The sequence below is a fragment of the Copidosoma floridanum genome, unplaced genomic scaffold, assembly GCF_036245765.1.
Source record: "Copidosoma floridanum isolate Cflo_tuat_1 unplaced genomic scaffold, Cflo_Japanese_pri ptg000012l, whole genome shotgun sequence".
Taxonomy (NCBI): domain Eukaryota; kingdom Metazoa; phylum Arthropoda; class Insecta; order Hymenoptera; family Encyrtidae; genus Copidosoma; species Copidosoma floridanum.
In genome coordinates, this window is record NW_028321889.1 from 4,770,557 (window position 1) to 4,795,041 (window position 24,485).

Genomic DNA, 24,485 nt, shown 5'->3' on the forward strand with positions numbered 1-24,485 from the left:
AGGTAATATATATATATATTTTTTTTTTTTTCATCACAATATAGTTCATCACTGTAGGGATACACACGAACATGGATCAAAACAAACATATATCGCTGTATTTCTCGTAAATCGATCTACTTGGAGATTCTTTGTCACTCTTCAATACAAGTTCCTCCCCAATATCCAGATAAAACAGATTGTTCCTTTCCGAGGGTGGCCAAGTGGTCGTAACGTAACGATCGTCTTTCATCGAAGTTGGATCCCTGCGAAACAATATAATAAGTGTCGCTGCAGTGTACACACACGTACACGAATGTATTAATTTACGCAGAAGAGACGAGACTTTAAAGCACGTTTACCCTGTCAGAGCGAAATTGTACCACATCCTTATCAACCTCTCGAGGACGTGTCTGTCCTTCGTGCCCTCCTGCGGGAACGGCTTGTCCTTCTTCATGTACGGTATGTAAAACATGTACGCCAACTCGTCTGCGTGCGCGACTCCTGAAAAAACAACAGCTCCAACAAGGTGTCTTTCATCTTTTACGCTTTTGAATGAGTATTGTATATTCACCTCGAAGGGGTCGCGAGTCCTTGTCGTAGGAGTAGAAAGTGGGCTCGTTTCCTTGGTACGAGAAATTGTAAGCGTAGGTCGGTGCCGTGGCGTGCTCGTTGCGCAAATCTATCATCTTTCGATTCAGGTTGATCCTGGCGATGTCGGTCATCAGGTTGACCGGGTTCCACGCGTTTTCCTGGCTAATTGCTTTGTTTTTCAAGTAAAACTGCCGCACGGCGCTCATTATTTCAGGAAATTTCGACGGCTCGCGCAGGAGGAGGTAATTTTTCACGATCTCTTCGATGTTTTCGTCGTAGAATTTGTAAAATTCCCCGTCGTTCAGACGCCCTGTTGAGAGTTTTGTAAACATATATAGTGAACGTTGTTTGCTGGATACCTATTTGGATGTACGTACCTGCGAATGTTTCGATACTTTCGTTAGACGTGTGGCCCACGATGATGGGAATGTCTGCATCGTTTTCCAGTAATTTCGACAGCGGCAAAGGTATGACGGGGTCGTCGCTGTGCTCTCCGTCGTACACTGGTATGTAAGGCCTGAGACCGAAGATAGTTTTTTCCTGCATAAAGAAATAATGTTGATGTAATACACACATGGTACTGTGCGAGCAATTTTCCCCACATGATGATCATTTAATCACTTGTTTCGACAGAATCCGATGCTCCAGTTCCACGAACCTCTCCGCAGGTACAGTCCGCAAAAACTCCAAAATCTTCACGGGATCGTCGCTGTCGAGTCCAAGTAGCGACGCTATTCTGAAACCATTGAGTATGTTGCGCTCTTTCAACAGATTTCTGGCGGAAAAAATCGAGCCGCTCTGCAAAATGGCTTTGTGGAATAGGCCTGTGAAAATCGTTATTTACTTTATTTTGTTGATCAACGCCAGGGACAACACATATCGTTTCAATCGTGCACAACAATGGAGATACATAAAAATTTTTACATCATCATGCAATATAATAACATGTTTTCAACTTGTTGTTAGAAAGATACACAATTTTTTTTTTTTTTTTTTTCCTTCGCATCGAGTACTTTTTTGTGCAAGTGAGGGGAAAAAACATGTTTTTGTTTGATTCTAATAATAATCAATAGCTCAATTGAGAACAATTACACTTCATCAGTATATACCATATGCTATGCCGTTTTTTATTCGCATTGTGATCTCGAGAAAATAAATACCTTTGGTGGCCGGTACCAGGGTAAACAAGTGGCAGATCAGCGACCCGGCACTGTTGCCAAAAATAGTCACGTTGTCCGGATCCCCGCCGAAAGCTCCGATGTTCTCCCGAATCCACTTCAGCGCGAGAATCGCATCTTTCAACCCTTGATTGCCAGGTGCCTCCTTGTCACCAAGATTGAAGAATCCTATATATGTACACATTCGTGCATCAGAACATTGAAGTAATCATGTTCAAACGTATAAATACCAGCCGCGACGAAATTTACCAAATGGACCCAGTCTGTAGTTGACGTAGACCAGGACGATCGGCGTGGACATGAGGTAATCCTGTCGATAGATGCATTCGTTGCCCGAACCCCCGACGAAACCTCCACCGTGTATGAAAACCATAACGGGTCTTTTGTGATCTATAGATCTCGAGTAAACGTTCAAGTAGAGGCAATCCTCGCTTCCGATGACGCCCGCTGGTTTCGATGGGTCGAATTCGTATTGCATCGCGACGTCGCCTCCGTGCTCTGAAGCATCGCGCACCCCCGACCATTTCAAAGGCGGCTGAGGTTCCTGCGCCGTTTATGTATACTGATAAGATTTGTTGGCCTTTTTTATTTTTTTATTTATTGATTTTTTAAGGAATTTACCTTAAAACGAAGAGGACCAATCGGTGGCTGAGCATAGGGTATGCCCTTGAAAGCCAAATAATTTACTCCTAGAACGCTTTGCAAAGTCGTGCCCTGCAGGGTTCCTTCCCTCACTGTGACGGTCGGTCGATCCATGTTGAGAAAGAAAATTTGCTCTCAAAAGCAGCCGAATGAATCTGATCCATCGTCAAAACAGAAAGGCGTTGTATTGTACATCTGCTGATAAGCTATCGCTTGAATAAATACACTGTATTTAGTTGGGTGACATCAGTGTTGCAGAATTTGGACGTTTTACAAGACTCATAAATAATTCGAGGATTTTTACCTTCCCTTTGTATGTTTTGGCACACAAGATCAATATTCAAAAGACACTGTTTGGTAACTGCAGAACATACTTTTTATTCATTGCAATTTTTAAAAGTTCAGGTACAAAAAATAAACAGTTTTATAAATATTTCATAACAATCAACAAATCGATAATAATTCAGTCAGCTGGTTACATATTGAGAACTTCTTCAACATTCAATAGAGATAAAGTATTTTTAAATATAACGTGCAGTGCTCTCAGAAGGTGTAATCTCTCTGAGGTAATGGATGAAGACTTTTCCGTCACGCTGACATTTGACTGAAAAAAAGTAAAGAAAAAAAAAAAATCAGAAACGTTTTTATGTGTTAAATAAACATTTTTTAAGTATTTACCATCAATATTCGGTATCTTCGGTAATAACTGCTGAATTTGTGAGATAAAGTAGATAAAAACGACCAGAGGTGGTGCATGTGAAATTCTAATTTCGATTCATTATTATTGACATGAGTTGGGACTGTTGATTTCAGTAAGTCTGGATATCTCATCATATAGCTATAAATGAGATCCCACGATTCCTTAAAAAGATACATTCAATATCAATAGAACTGAAAAAAAATATTCTCAACAGTGTACTTGTTTCACATACATCATCCGTTACATGTTGAAATTCTGAAAATTCACTGATAGGTTTTATTTCTGGATATTCGTTATTTTTTACTGAGATGTTGTATTTATTCAAGATGGCACTAACCCTGGCGTTGTTGTACAAAATAAATGCTGCCTCTGTAAAACCAAAATGCTTAAGAGTATTTGAATGAGACCTAAAAAAATTAATAAAAATGTACCTTTGATAGCTTTGTCCAGCTTGTCAGACTTGTTTATAACTATTGGAATATTTGGTTTGACTGACAACATTTCATAAGCAATAGAAGCTTTGGCTACTTTTTCACTATCTGCGTCGTCTACATCTGACAGTCTGTCTTCATTAATTTCTCTAACTTTATGTGATACTATGTATGCATAGTCTTGGTTTGTTAGACTCATTTCTTTTTTTCTACTTCCATTCAACACTACCCCACACAGGTATCGATGAAGCCTGTTGTCCTCATTTTTACCAGTTGATTTTGTAGTGAATACATAATTTTTACTGCTTACGTCATTTTGAACTGTAAATCCTTGAGTTCTCAAAATGTTTTGTGAAACTTCCTTGATCATTTTTAATCTGGTATTCGTGATTTCAGATTCTGTATCTTCATCAATCTTTAAAAATATTGTCTTTTCCACATTAGTTTCATTGGATGCTGTATTTCCAAAATTTGGGCCTTGTTCAATGGCAGTTTTTATTATTAAATAAGACATTAATTTTCTGTCAAACTTAATTAAAATGTCTGAAGAGTTGAGACTCAATTCAAAGTCTATATGCACAGCATAGTTCTTGTAAATAGTAGCAACCATCTACAACATTAGGAGTTTAGTTTTAGAAAATACATAAATTACTCCTTTATTTTCATTACTTACAACTTCTTTTAAATTATGGATGGTATCTTCATCAGAGTAATTCATCAAATGGTATTGCTTTTTGTAATAATCAACAATACTCTTTACATCCTCAGAAATACTCTTGACATCGACATAACCCCTCTTCCAGTAAACTATAGATCGCGGAAACGTTATGTCTGCTGCTTTTTTAGTGTAAAGATTGAGATTCGCTATTTTTGTACTTTGAATTTTTTCTTTCAGTGTCAATATTTCGAGAACTGTATTCGCAAATTCACAGCGACTGATAAAACTCATCTTTTATTATTTATCTTCGCGCAAAAATAAATCGAATACAGAGTTACGACCTAACTGATATAACTACTATTTATAATTATAATGATAAATGTTGACTTTTATTTAATACTTTTTCTATTATGTATAAATGGCATACCTATTGGTGATAAAACAAAATATATAAAGATATATCTTTATGGATAAAAATCGCGGTTGTAAACATTTGTAGATTTTCGTCTGCTAGTTGTCTCGTTCTATACTTATTTTCGATTTCGAACTAAAAAGTTATACCTGTTTTAAAGAAAGTCACTAGTAAAATTTACTAGGATAGTGTGATACACACACGTGTGTTCCACATAATGGGACTCCCTTTATCAAAATCATTTTTTGTTTTTCCGTACTCGTTTTGATCTATGTGTACATATGTAAACCAACAAATTAATTTTAATTTTGACAGAGAAAAAACAACACTGATGTTACGTTTTTAGTCAATCTTTATTAACAGCTAGTGTGATTGTGCATGAAAACTGTCTGTGAAAAATTACAGAAGTTTCTTTTTGTACGAAAATCATCCATCGTTTTATACATGTATAATATGTTTATGTACAATTTTTGTCGTACGAAAACAAAAAAAAATACATTCTTTTCCCCCCTGACTGTCGTTTCTTGTAATACAAACTGGTAAGATCACAGCAAATACTCGTCAGCTTCATGTAATTAAAAACAGGCGATGGTATAGGTACTTTGCTAAGTATATACTTAGTGGCACAACATAGTTTTGGTAAACTTTTATTGGGCTACGCCTTTACGAAAAAAAAAAAAAAAAAAAAAAAAAATGGGGCAAAAATTTATGCTATCGTTTAATTGCTTAACTAAGTACTTCTATGTAAAGTGTAAATCTTATAATATTATGTACATGCAGCTACGAGATCACTTCTCTGACTCTCCTTCTCCACACTTTCATTCAATTATTCTGTTACATGGAATGATGGTACTTGACGTACGCGATCGCGGCCAACTCCTTGCAAAACTCCTCGACGATTATCACGCTTTCGAGCAGAATATCCTCCTCCTCCTTCGGCCTGAAAACACAAAATAAAAAACGTCTCAAACTACCGATACATCCAAACGGCAAAACAACCAATAACAGCTATAGAAAACAAAAAATCTCCTTACTTTTCACAGCAACCATCCGTCATCGAGGTAACGTCTTGCGAGCTGGAATCCTCAAATATCCTTCTCCTAGCTTCTTTGAGGAGCTGCTTGTAGTTGGGTAACTTAAGAACTTCGTTCATCAGGTACTTGGCGACCCTCTGCAAACAAATGAACAAGCTCTTCTTGCCGGGCATCAGGGGAATCAACGGATTCAACAAATACTCGTGTAGATACGGATGGGGCAGGAGCGCCAGCTTCGTTATGAGTATCGTGAGATGGAGATTCGTTTCGTACTTTTGTTTCGGAATGTTGCCGACTTTCTCGAGGAGCATTGTCAAAAAGGGTCCCGGGTAGAATCGACTCGAGGGACCATCGGCCTCTGGTCGCGAGTCCGAGCTCGCCGAGTCGTCGGTCGTGACGGCCTCTAGAGGCCAGGCAAGAAGGGCGCAGTTTTTCAACACGGCCGAGTACTGTTTTTCCCAGTCGCCCATGTACCTCCCGTAATTGTTATCCGGCGTCGTTTGCAACTGACGCGGCAGCAGCGACAGAAAACTGAAAAATCATCCATCGTCATCATCGATTACAATTACGTAATCATCATCGTCATCATACGTACCAGTTGAGTATCCTGTGAATATTGCTGGGCGCCAGGGTCCTGCTGCATTGGTGGCTCATGCCCCCTCGCAAGGTGTCAGTCGCGCCTTTTTTCTCCCGCTCCCTCTCGTCCTCCTCGTCGCTCCAGGAGGCTATCGCGCTATCAGCCGCGCTGTTGTCGTAGTACCCTCGCGCGCTCAGGTACGTCAGGACCAGACAGTGCAGGACGTGCTCGTCCCTTTTCTCGATCATCTCCTCGAACAACTTTAGAGTCTCCACGGTCAGATCGTCGCTCTCGGTGCAGCAGTTTTTTATCAACCTGTGCTCGACCGGACTGCCCCACACTCCCGGAATGTCAGGGTCCCTCTGCTGGCCCACCAGCCATCGGGCCAACTCTGCAGCCAATGAGAACAACCCACATGAGTTTGCTTTATTTTGTCGAAAAAGGTAAGAGCGTGTAAGAGCTTACCAACACTGAGTGTCGAGGGTGGAATGTCCTTGAGGCACTTGGTAATGAGGGCCGTTATAAGAACCGCATGATGGGCCGAGAGCGCGGGGGTCAGGACTTTTTCGAAGAAGGACACCCTGATGGTTCGAGCTAGGACCTCGGCCACGTCCGGATGGGCTTCCCTGGACAACTGGGCGCAAAAGTCCAGCCACATCAAGAACGCGGCCACCCTGCGGCAGCCGGGGAACTTTTTTTCGTTCGAGAGCGGAGGGGAGTCCAGGCCCCAGGTGACCTCGATCTCCTCGACTTCGGTGGGCTCGACGAGTGCCGGGATCATGTTGAAGAGTACTTCCAGGCGCCTCGCCAGGACGAGAGACAGATCGCTCTTGGCGACTATTTCGGCAAAGAATGGATCGTCGAGCGAGGCCAGGACCATTATTCCCTCGCACGCTCGTATCCTTATCGTGTTGTCCTAAATTTCACACATTTGCACGTAATAAGTACTTGGCAATAGAGCAAATAATTGTTACTGGGAACGAATCTCCAGAAAAATCTGATACGGAAATAACTATATACTCACCGCACTGTTGACGTAACTCTTGAGCGAATCCAGGAGCAAGCACTTGGAGTGCTCGGGACTTCCGGGGCTGAGCGTTATGTCGTGTTTGCTAGTCCTGGACTTGTTGTCGCTGTTGCTCGACGCGCACTCCTCGTCCAGTCCCAGGTACTTGAGGTCATCGAGAACGGCTATCACGGGATCGTAGGCCGAGGATTCTTGTGCATCGTCGCTGGCTCTGGAGTTTAGATTGTCGTCGTTTGGCTTGCGCGCGTACGGACTCGAGGATCGTGACGTAGCCTCGGCATCCCTCATCGACGAGCCGCTCGACTGGGTCGACGAGTCCGACCTCGTGGACTCGTTGCGCGTGTGTTTGGCCGGCTTTTTCCCTCCCCCTCGAGACTCTTCCGAATGAGAGCTGGATTTGTCAGTCGTGTCTTTGTGGACCAATCTGTAGAAAGATCTGTTTAACTCACATGCTTCAAATTGTTTGTTATTTGCTTTCGTGGAATTGGCCATCATGGGCAAAAAATACTTACTTGGATTTGAACAAGTCGGGATTCACAAGAGTGATGGCTTGCGTGTCCAGGGGTTTGAAGAGTGGATTGTTCCTCGTTTTCCCGGTTGGAATGTAGGTGATCTTCTCGATCTCGTTTTTCCCGAGGTCGCAGCTCAGGATCTCGTTCTCATGGTTGACGTTGCTGGAGTCGTTGACGATGTTCGTCACGTGGGGATACTTGCAAACTAAAAAACAGAGGCACAGGAGAAACTGTATCTCCTCGTGCTCGATTGGCGAGGCCAGGTTGCCGTTGCACATGGCAATGAGCCTCTGGACGGGTCCGTAGACGGCAGCGTGGTGTAACAGTGGGTGCTTAGACCTGGTGAGTAATCTTCTCAAGTAGGACAGGCAGACGAGCCGCATTCCAGGTGGGGTTTCGGCGCAGGCCAGACTGGCCAGTAGGTCCAGTAACCTGTGCTGAAGGAGGTACTCCAGACAAGGGCCTGGCTCATCTCCATGTTTCTCTTCTTCTAGAAGTAGGTCTAGTAAACACTCCAAGTGCCTGGGTATGCCGGTAGTTTCAACGAGTACTTGCGAGTCGCTTAAGTGATTGACGTAAAAGTTCATCAACTGCTTCCAGTGATAAGTAAAGTCTTGTAGTGGCGTTGCAGGAGGTGCTATCTGTAATGGCATTATTTTTAATGTTTAGCTTGCTGTAGCATTCTTAGAAATTTATTTTTTATCCTTTAAAATTTACTAATAACTCAACATAAATTGTTTACTGTACATGATGATAAAACATATGTTCACACAACGATTCATTGGCTTCAGTAAAAAAAACAGCATGATAAGCACCACGGAACAGGAAAAAGACTGGGTTGTGAGGAATGCATGGGCAAAAAAACAAAAATAACAAACGTAAATTTACAACAGTTTAAATAACTTTTATTGATGAAAAAAGTCAAGATGTTAATGTGTAGATACTACAATGTCGAAAGAACAAAGATGTGTACCTACAGTGTAATACAGACATGTAAAAACAATAAGTCAGCAGCCAAAAACAGGTGGTCAAACATACATGTACGTGTTTGTTTGTGTCAGATCAGAATGAAAATCCTTTGGCACAAGAATTAACGCAACAGAAATGTTTTTTTCCACAAAAGCAATAGAAAAGCGTACAAACGTTGAATATCATGATTGATTGATTTGACTGATTGTAACTGGATTATGCAAATTAAAAAAACAAAAAAAAAAGGAATGCACAACACATACACCGACAAATAAATGGCAATGGCACGCACAGTAACCTCGAAATGCCCTCAACTTACCACGTCAATGGCATTTTTCAAAGCAATCTGTAAACCACTGATCATCGTTTTCAAAGTTTAATTAACCTTTGGGTGCTACCTATTTTTTTTACTATCCTCCTTTCCGTAATAATTAATAAATTATAGTTACAGCTTTGGGATCTGTTTTATTTTGACATTACTTTGACACTTTGATTTCGCATAGCAGACAACCATTTTTTATTTCGTTTATTTGATACTTTTGGCCGTCATTCGGTTATTTGATGCCAATCGACAATCTATCAAGTAATGGTTTTGTTTTCTTGTAATTTAATAGCTATTAGTATATTAATAAAAAACGCACATAAGTTTTTATTACGCACTGTACCCTAAACGCTGCATTTTCCCCAGTGGAAATACATATATTTTTGTTTTCGAGAATTTATGGGTGTATTCCGCAAATGCTGCCAGCAGTTAAGTTACGTAGGTCGTGGTAACGCCGCATGGTCGGGCAGCGCTAGCGTCAACCTGTACTAACTGTCGGTGGGTTCCGCATGTCAACAAACTTTGATATTTTTTACTGTTTTCGCTCCCATGCCATCTGATATTTCGGAGTTTGTTGACATGCGGAACCCACCGACAGTTAGTACAGGTTGACGCTAGCGCAACCCGACCATGCGGCGTTACCACGACCTACGTAACTTAACTGCTGGCAGCATTTGCGGAATACACCCATAGTCCGCAGGCTAAATATACGTCCTTAACCGCCTTTTTCACTAACGTTTAGAATAATGATTGAGACAATCAATGATTGTATCATGAGTTTTTGTATAAAGTTCAATTTATACAAATAAGTTGGTAAATATAGGCACACATGATTAATATTTAAACATTTTAAGCTGTATAAATATATAACATAGATTCCAAATATGCATTATTACCGCTGGAATATGCTAACAAAACCAAATATCCGTCTTTCTCACCCAGCAAAATAATAGGTATCTGTATAATCCTGTATCAATTTATTGCACACATGCGAAATGTTCAATGACAGTAAACAATGACATAATTTCAAACTTTACTTTTAACTCTTCATTTCACACGTAATTTTACAATGCAATTGATAAATTATTATTCATACAAAAGTATTAATATTCTTATAGGAGGTCGATTTTCAGGCAAAAGATTATTTGTAAACTTGCCGTAAACAGCACAGCCAATGTCAACTTTTTATTTTCTATCTACACAACTAGTTGCGGCTGGTTTTAGCGTTTCAGATTTCTAAACTAAAAAGTGGCCCTAAAATTCTGAAGGAAAGCTTTAGATATTTTAGGCCCTAGAGCCATGTTGTCAATTATAAACCAGCCGCAACTTATTTGACAGATACAAAATAAAAATTCAACATTTTCTGTGCTGTTTGCGGCAAGTTTACAATTTATCTATTACTCGAAAGTATAAATATATAGGAGGTCAATATTCGTATAAAACATACACTGCAAACTTGCCGCAAGTAGCACAAACATCGTTAATTATTTATTTTGTATCTATTTCAAGAGTTGCGGCTGGTTTATAAGTGACTAAATGGCTCTAGGGCTAAGCTGCCTAAAGCTCTCCTTCAGAATTTCAGAAGCAATTTTTGGCCAAAAAAATCACGACCGCTAGATGGCGCTGATCCTAATGATTATAACTACTTATAGTAGAGCCATTTAATCAATTATAAACCAGCCGCAACTAATTTCGTAGATACAAAATAAATAGTTAAAGATAATTGTGCTACTTGCGGCAAGTTTGCAGTGTATGTTTTATACGAATATCAACCTCATATATATATTTGTACTTTTGGGTAATAGATGAATTGTAAACTTGACGCAAACAGTGCAAACAACGTTAACTTTTCATTTTGTATTTATGAAATTAGTTGCGGCTGGTTTATAAGTAATTAAATGGCTCTAGGGCTAAGCTGCCTAAAGCTCTCTTTCAGAATTTCAGAAGCAATTTTTGGCCAAAAAAATCACTACCGCTAGATGGCGCTGATCCAAATGATTATTACTACTTGTAGTAGATCCATTTGATCAATTATAAACCAGCCGCAACTAATTTGATAAATACAAAATAAAAAGTGAACATTGTTTGTGCTACTTGCGGCAAGTTTGCAGTGTATGTTTTACACCAATATCGACCTCCCTTATATTTACACTTTCGGGTGATAGATAAATTGCAAACTTGCCGCCAATAGTGCGAACAATGTTCACTTTTTATTTTGTATTTATCAAATTAGTTGCGGCTGGTTTATAATTGATTAAATGGCTCTACTATAAGTAGTTATAATCATTAGGATCAGCGCTATCTAGCGGTCGTGATTTTTTTGGCCAAAAATTGCTTCTGAAATTCTGATGGAGAGCTTTAGGCAGCTTAGCCCTAGAGCCGTTAAATCACTTATAAACCAGCCGCAACTGTTGAAATAGATACAAAATAAATAATTAACGATGTTTGTGCTGTTTGAGGCAAGTTTACAATTTATCTATTACCCGAAAGTGTAAATATAAGGGAGGTCGATATTGGTGTAAAACATACACTGCAAACTTGCCGCAAGTAGCACAAACATCGTTAATTATTTATTTTGTATCTATTTCAATAGTTGCGGCTGGTTTATAAGTGATTAAACGGCTCTAGGGCTAAGCTGCCTAAAGCTCTCTATCAGAATTTCAGAAGCAATTTTTGGCCAAAAAAATCACTACCGCTAGATGGCGCTGATCCAAATGATTATTACTATACTTATACTAGAGCCATTTAATCATTTATAAATCAGCCGCAACTAATTTGATAAATATGAAATAAAAAGTTAACATTTTTTGCACTGTTGGCGGCAAGTTTACAATTTATCTATTACCTTAAAGTGTAAATATAAGGGAGGTCTATATTCGTATAAAACATACACTGCAAACTTGCCGCAAGTAGCACAATTATCTTTAACTATTTATTTTGTATCTACGAAATTAGTTGCGGCTGGTTTATAATTGATTAAATGGCTCTACTATAAGTAGTTATAATCATTAGGATCAGCGCCATCTAGCGGTCGTGATTTTTTTGGCCAAAAATTGCTTCTGAAATTCTGAAGGAGAGCTTTAGGCAGCTTAGCCCTAGAGCCATTTAGTCACTTATAAACCAGCCGCAACTCTTGAAATAGATACAAAATAAATAATTAACGATGTTTGTGCTACTTGCGGCAAGTTTGCAGTGTATGTTTTATACGAATATTGACCTCCTATATATTTATACTTTCGAGTAATAGATAAATTGTAAACTTGCCGCAAACAGCACAGAAAATGTTGAATTTTTATTTTGTATCTGTCAAATAAGTTGCGGCTGGTTTATAATTGACAACATGGCTCTAGGGCCTAAAATATCTAAAGCTTTCCTTCAGAATTTTAGGGCCACTTTTTAGTTTAGAAATCTGAAACGCTAAAACCAGCCGCAACTAGTTGTGTAGATAGAAAATAAAAAGTTGACATTGGCTGTGCTGTTTACGGCAAGTTTACAAATAATCTTTTGCCTGAAAATCGACCTCCTATAAGAATATTAATACTTTTGTATGAATAATAATTTATCAATTGCATTGTAAAATTACGTGTGAAATGAAGAGTTAAAAGTAAAGTTTGAAATTATGTCATTGTTTACTGTCATTGAACATTTCGCATGTGTGCAATAAATTGATACAGGATTATACAGATACCTATTATTTTGCTGGGTGAGAAAGACGGATATTTGGTTTTGTTAGCATATTCCAGCGGTAATAATGCATATTTGGAATCTATGTTATATATTTATACAGCTTAAAATGTTTAAATATTAATCATGTGTGCCTATATTTACCAACTTATTTGTATAAATTGAACTTTATACAAAAACTCATGATACAATCATTGATTGTCTCAATCATTATTCTAAACGTTAGTGAAAAAGGCGGTTAAGGACGTATATTTAGCCTGCGGACTATGGGTGTATTCCGCAAATGCTGCCAGCAGTTAAGTTACGTAGGTCGTGGTAACGCCGCATGGTCGGGTTGCGCTAGCGTCAACCTGTACTAACTGTCGGTGGGTTCCGCATGTCAACAAACTCCGAAATATCAGATGGCATGGGAGCGAAAACAGTAAAAAATATCAAAGTTTGTTGACATGCGGAACCCACCGACAGTTAGTACAAGTTGACGCTAGCGCTGCCCGACCATGCGGCGTTACCACGACCTACGTAACTTAACTGCTGGCAGCATTTGCGGAATACACCCTATGTCAGTAGTAAAATCACTAGTCTAGTAAATTTACTAGTGACTTTCTTGAAAACGAAAAAGAGGGTACTTTTTAGTTCGAAATCTGCCACGATAGATGGCGCTGATTGTAAATTAACTAGTGCCGAGTGCGATTGATCTGCGAGTTACACGATATAAGTACATGTAGTTTTAGATATGATCTAATAATAAGAATTTATGATAAAAAATGTGTTTGAAAAGCGATATGTGCTAGCGATTACAAGTGTAATACAATAATTACTGAAATTCTCCGACCATACGTACTGGTATATGAAAAAGCCGTAAAAAAAAAAATTTTAATTTAAAAGTGCAGTATGCGTAACGTAAAATCATTTTAATAAAATATTAAATACATCGACGAGACTACTTTTACTTCAATGTTTCCTTCGACTGCAAGGCAAGAGTTTACGTGATGTTTAGTAAACACAAAGTATGAACTCATACATCAATGAAATAGTGTTACCACATGGTATATATACTTACTTATGTATATACTTATTATTATTTCAGTCTAACAACATTGTCGATATGGCTGGGATGAAGAAAAAAAAAGCTTATTACATTTTCTTAAAGAACCATTGCTTTTACTTCGCGAATCTTTTGTGCTAAATTGATATTGAATACTTATTTGATACACTTTCTTGCTCGTACACAAAATATGTCTACTTGTCAAAATACATCATTTTGCAAATGATGTCACTTACCGGCACTGCTTGTACATGTATTGCAAGAGAATAGAGATGGTAATAAATGCACAACATTTTATAACTCCTTTGGAATGAGTCGATAGCTTTTAAAAAGGTGTTTTATAGGTAAAGTGACGTGGATGTGGAATACATTGTAAATTCTGGTGTGATTAATCTGTGCCTCCCCAAAAATTCTAAAATCATAAGCAGTTGTAATGAACAAGATTCAATAATTTTTTTATTGTTTCAGTTTCAACGCATGTACATGTTTGACAAAACGTATTCTTGAATGTAAAAAAATATCATACAATGGACAAAGTTATGAAAATCTAAAGCGTTTCACATTTATTTCTTTGTTGCCAATCGCCCGTTAGTTGCGCCTCATGAGGGCATTATTGAACCTTTTTGAATTATATTTGTTTTCTTATGCTGCAGCATCTATACTTGTACCCACACTTGGTGTGTGCATTCACAACAGCCCAGCAATATGGCATTTACATAATCATAAGTTTCATGCGAGTTTGTCAAAGTACAATATTATTACACAATAAAATGATTAAAACTCGCAGTCTGCAGCCGTAAAAACAATCAGTTATGCTCGGTAATTATAATTTCAAAAGAATTCACACCTATCAACATTCACTTTGCACTGTTGCACCATTTTCTGGCTTCGATCGTCGTTGAGGAGCTTTTAGCACGTCGTGCAGATGACAATAATCTTTTTTTACAGTAACAGTCAAATAATATATAGATTGTTTAGCCATGACGTATTTTATGTTCATAACTAATTTCTTTTTAGATACCTTCGATACATGTATTGTACAACCAACAACCCACCGTAAAGTTAATTAAAAAATTTTGAACAATCACGTGAGAAATTGCTTTCCAATTAAAAATGTTTAATGAAATTCCGCAAATCAAGCTGGTGAATATATGTTTCGACAACTCACCGGCTGGAATCTTCGCAAACGTCGAAACATTTTTCTGTTTCTCGTCAACGAAAGAAAAACCACTAAAAAAGCTAAATTTCGGTTCGCATAAAAAATGAAAAGTAAAGGCTAAGAAGAGAACAACTACTGGCAGCCTTATCGCGGATAAAAAGAGACCTAGAGATAACGATCGCAAATCTTTGTTCGTTGAGAAAAATCATCGTGGTTATTATCTTCGCGTGTCATTCTCGGATTAACATAGCGGCACTAAAAATGTTTCTTTTTTTTTTAATTAAAAAAAAAATGTATAGGCACTCAAGCATGATAATTTTCCAGGCTTCATTGACGTACTACGTGACATGCTCGAGTCTTTGAATCATTTGTTCTGGATAATTTCTGATCAAAATTTAATTAAAAATTAATTATTGTTGTTACGATCGCACGACACATGAGTGTCTTTATTGGGTGTTCGGGTGCTGAAAAGAATACACGCAGACGTGTGCCCCGATTGGTCATGATAACGTGCCATAATGTATTTATCAACAAACGCAACAGAGTTTAATTGTACGTTTTTTAAACTAAATATTTTTTTTTTTTTTTTGTTACATCAGGAATTGTTATCTAATTGTGTTGGTGTACTTGTCGTTTGTAGGGCAAATTCATTAAATTCAATTGAAAAATCGGAAAACAAAGTTTTTTTGTTTAGGCACAAAAAATACGTCAAAATAAATCGTAAAATAAAAAGAAAAAGTAATTTTGATACTTTTTTTTATTAAATTTTCAATTTACATAAAAAAACTCGAATCCTTCCAAAGGTCAAATATCAATGACGATTGCAGATCTTTTCTTTTTTTTTAATAACCATAAATGAACAATAAGTCGATGTGTTTGCGTAAACAAACTCGTCCAATTCATCGTTACTATACAGACTAAAACTACATATACATATTTATAATTCATATTTATAAGAAATAAACTTGAACTATTTTTTTATTCATCTAATTAAATAAACGGAACTTTGTACAGCTGGCAAAACATAGAGATCTTCGTCGACGAAAACTGAGGCTCAATCGCGACGGCTTATATTTTTCCTCTCGCAAACAATTGTATTTATTTTAAAACGAGTCCTGCTCACATTTTTCATCATTGTTTGTAAATATTATTTTTTATCATTAAAATCGGAACTCGCGCTAAAATCTAAAAAAAATCATACACTTTGCTTTCTAAAAAAAAATGTCATCTATTTTTTTCATCATAGACACTTGGCATTGCAAGCGAATGGCCACGCAATTTGGGGCTTCTTTTATATATATGAATATATTTATACTTAATATTATAATAAAATATATCTGTATCATTGTAATATTTCGTTACACTTGATTACCGATGATTGTATCCCTCTGTTTGCGTTGCGCAGTAAAATTTTTATACCATATTACAACAATAATATATATATATATATTTATGTATATAACTAAATACGATAAAATTACAAATAATCCTTTTTTCTTTCTCTCCGCATGTAATAGCTTCGAAAATTTTTTGAACATTTAGTGATGAGTCGTAGCAGCTGTGCTTTTAACAACAATCTATTTGTTACTTCGAGCTGCCGACTTTGCCAAATTCATAAAACGAATTCGATAAAAGTAACACTTAAATCTATGAAAGAAAAAAAAAAAATTGATAAAAAACACATAAAACGGTAGTTACAGAACAAAAATCGATCTCCGTCGAGTCGCGATATAAATAGTTTTCACTTTTCGGGTACATATTTTGCAACGTTCGATCGCTTCTTTATTTTATAAAAAAAAATACAACAGTGAGGCTCTTTCTGTATCAAAATATATTTATATTTCAGCTATTTTTTTGTCTGTTCTCAACCGATAATCAAACCGGTGAACCCTTATATTTATACAACAGTCCCAATAAATAAAATAAAGTAATTTCAAAAAATGTGTGGATTGAAAAATCAACAATCAACGAAAGTAAAATAAAGAATCGAGAAACGATTCTCCGGCATCTGTTTTCCCGACGAAGAAACAATTTCTACAAGTATTTTTTTTTTTTTTCACACAATCACACATATCAAATACGCATTTCCTCACTCTTTTTTTTCTTTTTCAAGATCAATGAGCAACGATAAAATCATATACATACAATATAATATAATGTACAATCCGTCGCCAACGGACTTTTAAACAATAGTACGTATAACAACACTGACTACTGACAGATCAATTATTCCTCGCGTTGTATACATACACGTTGTCTCTTGAGAAAAAAAAAAAAAAAAAAAAACAATAGAAGACAACGTCGGAGCTCTTTGCACGACCAATGCAACCACCGTCTCAATATTTTCGCTTTGGTGTATGTGTGTGTCCCAAGTGTTTATGCGTGTGCGGGTTGGGTGTAACTCGTCAATCTGAATCCTCTGTCAGGTAGATTCTAACGCTCGTAACTTTTTTGCTTTATGTACAGAAGTGTGTGTCTCACCAATCCATCTTCAATTCATACACTGAATGTAACATTATTTAAACTTTTCTTTCATTTTAGTTTCGGCTTAACGTACTAGTAGTAGATTTGTCGTTGGTTTTTTTTTTATTTTTATTTTTTTTGTTATTTTTAATTTATTTTTTGTTGTTTTTGTTGTTTTCTTTCTCAATGCTCGATAGATAAATTTATACAAGATTATTTGCATTATTAAGTAAGAGTTGCGTGATTAAGGAGTGATAACGCGTGCGAGACTATACAGCCGACTGACTTCACCGCTTTTGCGAAGCCACCGCGGCAACCAATGCCGCGCCGCGACCGCTACCGTCCTCCGAGAGCATCAGGTCGAACTATCGGCAAAAGAAAAAAAAATCATGGTACACATAATTTCCATAATCCCCAAAATCCCCCTTTGCTCCATTGCTATCAAAAATCATTCTCACCTTGTACGACTGAAGCGAGCCGATCTTCTCGACCATGAGATCGTGGAAGTGGGGATGGAATCTGTAGACGGAGCCGTCGACGCCGACGGTGACGTTGTTCTCGCCCATCTTGACGAGCAGGGCGGCTATGCCGGCCGAGGCCAAGTGCGCCGCCCGCCTCGACACCACCGAGCACACGTACCGCACGTTCTCGCAGTCCTGATCCGTGGGATTCCTGATTCCCAGCTCACCCAGGATTTCCCGGCAATTGGTGTACTTTCCCTTTGGATCCCTGTTTATTGCAAGGACAAACAAACGATTTATCTTCCGATTGTCAAACGATAAGTGTGTGTACAAATGTGCAAGTGTACTGACGATTCGATCTCCGAGACGTATTTGGTGAAGAATTTGCCGCGCTTCCTGAGGTCGCAGGAGCCCTTGCCGTTGAAGAGGAATCCCTCGTTGGTGAGTTTTTCGAGGACCAGCCTGGCGAGCTCGCCCATGTACATGCCCGATATCATCTTCTCGAATATCTGTGTCTTGGGATTGATCGAGTTGTCGTCGATGTCCCGGTCGAATTCCGTGACGAGGAAGTCAAGGGTGCCGCGCTCGCCGAACGCCCCCCATTCCGTGTTTATCAGCATGTGCGGCTTCTCCGGGTAGTGCTGCCCAGGCAGGGCGCACTCGACCTTCTCCGTTTTTTCCACGTAGCACGCGTTACTCCCCGTACCTGTGAAATTACCACCAAACACATCGTTAATATTGTATAAACACCTACATTCGCATACAGCATAATTCCTCAGAGGCACCCGACAATGTTGTGTTTGCATGACGAGACCATAGATCAAAACAAATATAACATCTATACTCTCTCACCATCATCATCGCGTATAGTAATATATATGTATATGTATATACCGTGACGATGATGATCGAGGAATCAGGTGTAGACGAGAGGTAATGTATAATGTGCTTACCAAGAATGAGGCCGATGCGGCAGTTTTTGTTTTTCCAAGCGCAGGACATGAGAGTGCCGGTGGTGTCGTTCAGTATGGCGCATACGTCGATTTTCACGTCCTACATACACATATATGTATAAAACACAAACTCAGCATAAGTATAAAAATATACACAATGTGGGTTATTTCGTTCGTTCCGTGTGTGGGGTACAACTCACATTTCGTCTGGCGATGGCTTCCTCGAGGAGACCGACGACGTCCTCGTTGACGACGCCGCTGCAGTTGAAGCCCTTGGTCCACCTGACGAGCAGGCCCTTGGTGAGGCCCTGCTGGGTCAGGGGAAAGCTGAAGGTGAAGCCCAAGGGGAGGATCTCTTGCTCGAGTTTGAGGTCCTTGACAAAGAGGGCGAGACACTGGGCGATGTGGTCAAAGAGCTGCCTGCCGGTGCCCAGCATCAAGCTCTGGGGTATCGCGTAGATCTTGCTCTTCATGTCGAAGTTTTGGCCGTCTAGGGTGATCAGGAGGACCCGGAAGTTGGTGCCGCCCAGGTCGAGGGCGAGGAAGTTGCCTTTCTCTGCAAAGAGCGAAACGTACAGGGAGTTTTGGAGGGTTTTTTTTTTTTTTTTTTTTTTTTTTTCATGTATATGGTATGGGCTGATGGCCAACCTGTTCCGTTGGGCAAGTCCTGCACGTAGGTGGTGTAGCACCGGACGATGGCCTCGTCGTGGGTCTCCTTGGACAGGCCCCGATTGATCTCCGCCGTGAGATTTGCCATGAGCATCCGGAGCTGCTCGTCCGTGAGAACGAGGTCCTTGCACGCATCTCGGATCTGCAACAGATAGACATTCGAGGCTCTAGTTAGTCGCGTTTTAACAATCATATTTTCTGGTTACCCTGTCAATGTACATACGCCTTTGTAAAATGTATCATTAAGGAGTAGTGCGAAACGTTCGAGGAAAGGATTTTTGTCGAAACGTCAGCGTACGAAGGCTAAATAATTCTTTTTTTTTTTTTTTTTTTCGCCCTCCACATCCTTACCTTAATTGTTTGAAAAAAAAAAAGAAAAAAAAAAAAGATTTCAACATTGATCTGATCATTTATCGATATTATCGCGCTACATATGTACGCAAATTATAAAAAACAAAGTAAACAAACAAATGTCCTGTTACTCGAATGCACACTTGGATTATTTCCAGTGTAAGTAGAACAAGCCATGTTTGGTAAGACGCGTTTTTTTTTTGTTTTTTTTTTCGTGTAATACCTCGACAATATTGTTTTAGAACCAGCCGTGACATGAGTTGTTTTAAATGTTTTTGTTCCTCTCCAATCTTCAGTCATCCCACAAAACCCATGTATATATTCTCCCGAAAAAAAAAAAAAAAAAAAAAAAGCACTACTCGGAAGAAATCGAAAAAATGCCCAATGAAAGGAGGAAAGAGAACCTTTGTCATCTTAGCATCTCCCTTATCGATTTAGCTCGGTGTTGCGTATACATCGCAAGCACACGATACATAAATAATGTTAATAGAGGCTCGAACGTAAGTGCATCAACTCTCGCGACGGCGACCTCTGCGCGTCCTTGGCCGACCTTCGTCTCTCTCGTCGGGGACTCATGGCATTCCAAGCTACGTACCTACTCGTATACTTTTCCCGATGTATAACTTGCCTCTCGTGGACACTCACGATGCCAAGGACCTCCGAGCGAATGACACCCATACGAACCGTCCAACTACCTGTTTGTCTGTTCCTCCCCACCCGTCCCTCCTCATCTGTCGTTCAAGTTCGCTCGCATCGATCGGATACATATACATATACATATACATACATGCATATATATATACACACGCGTAAAATGCAAGTCCATTTAGCAAAGATCGCCTGAACAAACATTACGTAAAGTGCGAATATTATACGCGCCTGAGAATCCACGGAGCAAAGTGTGTATACGTGTGATGCCCATCGGCTGACCCGCAATTGTCAAAGGTCAATGCCAAACGATAAGACGTACACGTATACGTGGTACACGAAGCTGATGTGTATACGTACGACGTACGTAATTTTAATTTATCGCCTCATCGGTGTAGCGATGCAGTTGGTGTGCGTGAGAATCGCATGTGGGCTTTGTGCCATAATGATTCGTTGGTTGGATCGCGTAATCCTTTTTTCTTATTTTTTTTTTTTTTCCCCTCTTCCTATCTGATATGTGTAATGACGGAGGAGTAGTTTGCGACACGCAAAGGTATCACGGCTTGATGACAGTTTGCTGTCCTGCACCGTAATTGCGAGGTTGTGTCGTGTGAGTTGATCCGAATTTTTCGTATAAATCAGCTGCATCAAAATATTGTGACTCGTAGCAACGAAGCTCCATGTACATCATTGTTATGTAAAAAGACGACGGATTATCGCTTGATTGGTTGTAGGGAAAACGGAAAAATAAATAAAAAAAATAAAAAATAAAATTACGTTGACATCTAAATGACGGAGCTGTTGGGGCAATAGTGAGCTCGAGATAAAAATTGTACGCAATTATGGCTTCCAAGTTTGTTTTGAATGACTTGTCATTCATATTTTCAAGTAAAAATGTGATTTCTCGCTAAATCACCGATAGACGTCAGAGGAATTGCAAAGCAAAAAAAAAAAAAGTTACCAGCCCCACGTGCCTTGTGATCGACGCTATTTTGCGTTAACGATCTAAAACCTCGTCTCGGACGGACAAGTATAATTTAGACGTCGTAAAATTTTCTCGATCAGCCAAACCTGGGATTATCGTTTCTGGCACTAAATCTTCATCTTCGAGAAATGACTTTTAAACATTAAACTATGAGAGCATCAATTTTTCGTGTCCACGATAGTAACTAATTGATTTCGGCAATGCGATCGTTATTGCGTAGCCACAATTTTTAGACATACTGTTCGGCTGATTAGAAACGCTCCGTCATACATGATCTATTGTGCAAAGCGTCAAAAATACTTGACGATTTCACGGAAAAAACGAAACCCGTAGGTCTTAAGGTGTTGCAAAAATTTAAGTAACATTAAAGATTAACAAGACTCCACAGGTCCACCAATAAAACCTATTTCGTTAAGCGCAGATAGGTATATATATGTATGAGTACACGAAAGAATAAAAAAAATGCCGCGTCGACGGTTAAAAAAGGGCAGCGGGAAACCCTTCCTCCTCCCACCCTTTCTGCCGGTATCTGCATGAAGTGCTCGACTCAATTGTAAACGATTTGCGTTGTATAACAAGTGGCTCATAAAAAGCATTATCTTAAAAAAAAAAAAATAATAATAATAATAATAATAATTTGACAGAACTGTCAGCCACTTGTGTGTGCGTGTATACTATTAGAGTTTTATCTTTATTACTTTAAATATTGACTGACAACTTGAAATACTACCTATTCGCAAGATTATCGCTTGTCGCATAGAGCATCGCGTTAATAACTTTTTAACATCGTGTTGTATAACTTTTGTTACCAATACATAACATTTCGGTGTAGAGTTGACTTAAAAAAAAAAAAAAAAAAAAAATTATTAGTGAAGATGACTCAATTGGTGCCAAATAAGCCATACACCTGTAAGTAAAACGTGTTGGAACGAATTTGATCGTACGATCATTAGGAAAACCATTTCTAAAACTACGCTCGTGTGTGTAAGTGCCCGACGAGCAATCTAATCGAATTCTTTTTTAAAAAAGCATTGAGACACGAAATTAGAAACAAGAAAAAAAAATAACAAAGAAAAAATGCAGCAGAGCTTATCTGCCGATACCAAAGCCTTGGGATAACAAAGCGTTACTTAAAAAAAAAAAAAAAAAAAAAAAAAAAAATGTGGTTTGGCGGATTAGAAATTTTTTTTCGTCATACAATGAAAATATTTTTAATTTACAACTTGGACAGCATAAAAAGCAAGACAGTAGCGTAAAATGGAACTCTTTGGTTTAGAGAAAATAATAATTTTCGAAACATGGTGATTTCTTTCATTTATTTTCAGTAAACGTTAGACAAAGAATTTGAGCTAATGTTTTTTTTTTTCTTCAGGTGTGGATATGCAAACGAAAAAAAAGAGACTATACGCAGTTTTGTTACGATTACCGAAATGTATATACATATAACATCCTCTATAAAATTTGTGCGCATCATCATTTTAATAATGCGGCACTTTCTACATTGGCGCCGATTAAACGGCGAAGCTCAATCGTAGTACTGTTGGCAATATTCATTAATTAAAACATTCGTTAAGACAACTACAGGTGATCACTGTTGGAAAATATTGCCAACACCAAAGCACAGTGTTGATGTGCACGAGAAAGTTGGAAAAAAAAAAAAAATCAACGATTGGTATACATCGAGGCTGTTGGTTCCCAAAATTCTTGGAAGGTCAAGCGATGCGGTAATCCACCGATTGAGCTAAAAAAAAAAAAAAAAAAAAAAAAGTCTTCGCTCATTTGAGGTTTCGTCAACAAAGAAGTCCAGCTCAAACTAGATACGTCTAAACAACTTCATTTATCAAAACGAGGGCTTTGCTCTATTTTCCATTTGATCTCCGTCTCCCGCTTAGCCGGGAACTCGAGCTTTCTCAAAGTCATCGGGTTACTACATACATATATATACACATGCGCCAAACCGTTGTTGTTGTACCAAGAAAGTACTTAATACAAGATACGCAGAGGAAACAAAAAAATAGTATCTCTTCTTCGCGTCCCTCGTATTACAGCGCTTGCGAAGGATTTTTTTTTTTTTTTTTTATCGTTCCAACTATGACGCCTCGAGTGACGTTATCGCGCCAAAGTTGCTCGTAATACACGCATGTCACTGGCGCATAAGCGATTAAGCTCGGAAATCGCGTTGGACGACACCAGAGCAGGAGGAGAGAGTCGAAATGTTTGGACAGTTGATTAAAAGTGCATTAGTTCAGAAAAAATGCGTGACAAAAAAATCGATATGAAATCCGGGCATCTTTTGAAACAAAGCCCCTCGGTTTTTAGTATAAAGTTTACCTTCACCCGCATTCAATTACCTATACTGTGTGGTACAATGTGTTGCTTTAAAAAATAATATATGCGAGTACCTGTGGATACATGAAGCCCCGTATATGTATTATGTGTTTCACGGGAGGAGAGACACACGTTGGCTGATGAATAAATATACAAAGAGGCGCCAGCGTGTGCACACATAACTTACTTTCGGCTACTGAATAATTTTTTTCTTTTTTTTTTTTTCCCTCCCCCCCACACGCTCTTTTTCGCTTCAAAAGTTAAACGAAGAGTAAATTTGTTGCAAGTGTAATCTTGATTTATGCGCCTAATGGCTTGATTCAATTCGACGCACGCACGCGCGCGCGTTGATACGTGTGTGTACACACCGCGCTCGTTCGAGATTAATCGAATGATCTTGTTACTAAAATTAATAGTTATTGCCGTTCATTGGGAGCCGAGGGGTTTTCATCGACAAGCGGTTTATTCGATTGGTCTGATGGGCCTGGCTACGTTGTTTTAATGCGAAAGAAAAAAACATAGCGTAAAATAAAACGAGTTGGGGTCCTGCAGCGCCCACAACATTATACGTGTACGAATTCGCACGTGAGACTATCGAGGTGCCGATTGTCTTGGAATTCCTTTCCTTTTTTCTTTCGCTCTGCGGTGATCTTAAAACTCGAGTAGCCGGATACAATTTGTTTTTTTGTTTCTCCTCCAACCGC

The 24,485-nt window shown here is 38.7% G+C and overlaps 4 protein-coding genes across 7 annotated transcripts in view; all 4 read right to left on the reverse strand.

The window, feature by feature from the left end:
• Positions 1-73: 73 nt before the first annotated feature.
• Positions 74-2,507, reverse strand: LOC106637260 (esterase E4-like). The gene is made up of 8 exons (XM_014349972.2): positions 2,373-2,507; positions 2,001-2,295; positions 1,734-1,919; positions 1,195-1,397; positions 951-1,113; positions 554-883; positions 342-483; positions 74-245 (listed from the first exon to the last, which is right to left on the reverse strand). Exons 1-8 carry the CDS (start codon positions 2,505-2,507, stop codon positions 77-79), a joined length of 1,623 nt encoding a protein of 540 aa, XP_014205458.2. The 3' UTR covers positions 74-76.
• A 348-nt stretch (positions 2,508-2,855) lies between these two features.
• LOC106637261 (uncharacterized) lies at positions 2,856-4,569 on the reverse strand. Its single transcript, XM_014349973.2, has 5 exons — positions 4,198-4,569; positions 3,525-4,134; positions 3,326-3,462; positions 3,072-3,254; positions 2,856-2,997 (listed from the first exon to the last, which is right to left on the reverse strand). Exons 1-5 carry the CDS (start codon positions 4,471-4,473, stop codon positions 2,869-2,871), a joined length of 1,335 nt encoding a protein of 444 aa, XP_014205459.2. The 5' UTR covers positions 4,474-4,569; the 3' UTR covers positions 2,856-2,868.
• A 702-nt stretch (positions 4,570-5,271) lies between these two features.
• On the reverse strand, positions 5,272-9,429 carry LOC106637329 (FHF complex subunit HOOK interacting protein 2A). The gene is made up of 7 exons (XM_089590202.1): positions 9,033-9,429; positions 7,745-8,385; positions 7,230-7,656; positions 6,671-7,121; positions 6,224-6,596; positions 5,629-6,159; positions 5,272-5,534 (listed from the first exon to the last, which is right to left on the reverse strand). The coding sequence occupies exons 1-7, from the start codon at positions 9,075-9,077 to the stop codon at positions 5,429-5,431; spliced, it is 2,574 nt and encodes an 857-aa protein (XP_089446328.1). The 5' UTR covers positions 9,078-9,429; the 3' UTR covers positions 5,272-5,428.
• Positions 9,430-16,739: 7,310 nt separating this feature from the next.
• The window catches only part of Hex-A (Hexokinase A), a 33,694-nt gene continuing 25,948 nt past the window's right edge, over positions 16,740-24,485 (reverse strand). For all 4 annotated transcript variants that reach the window (XM_089590207.1, XM_089590206.1, XM_089590209.1 and 1 more), the window contains exons 2-7: positions 19,449-19,611; positions 19,001-19,356; positions 18,801-18,900; positions 18,199-18,553; positions 17,845-18,115; positions 16,740-17,751 (exon numbers count right to left, since the gene is read on the reverse strand). In XM_089590207.1, the coding sequence (XP_089446333.1) occupies positions 17,674-17,751; positions 17,845-18,115; positions 18,199-18,553; positions 18,801-18,900; positions 19,001-19,356; positions 19,449-19,611 (1,323 nt within the window). In that variant the 3' untranslated portion in view covers positions 16,740-17,673. The remainder of the gene's footprint in view (positions 17,752-17,844; positions 18,116-18,198; positions 18,554-18,800; positions 18,901-19,000; positions 19,357-19,448; positions 19,612-24,485) is intronic.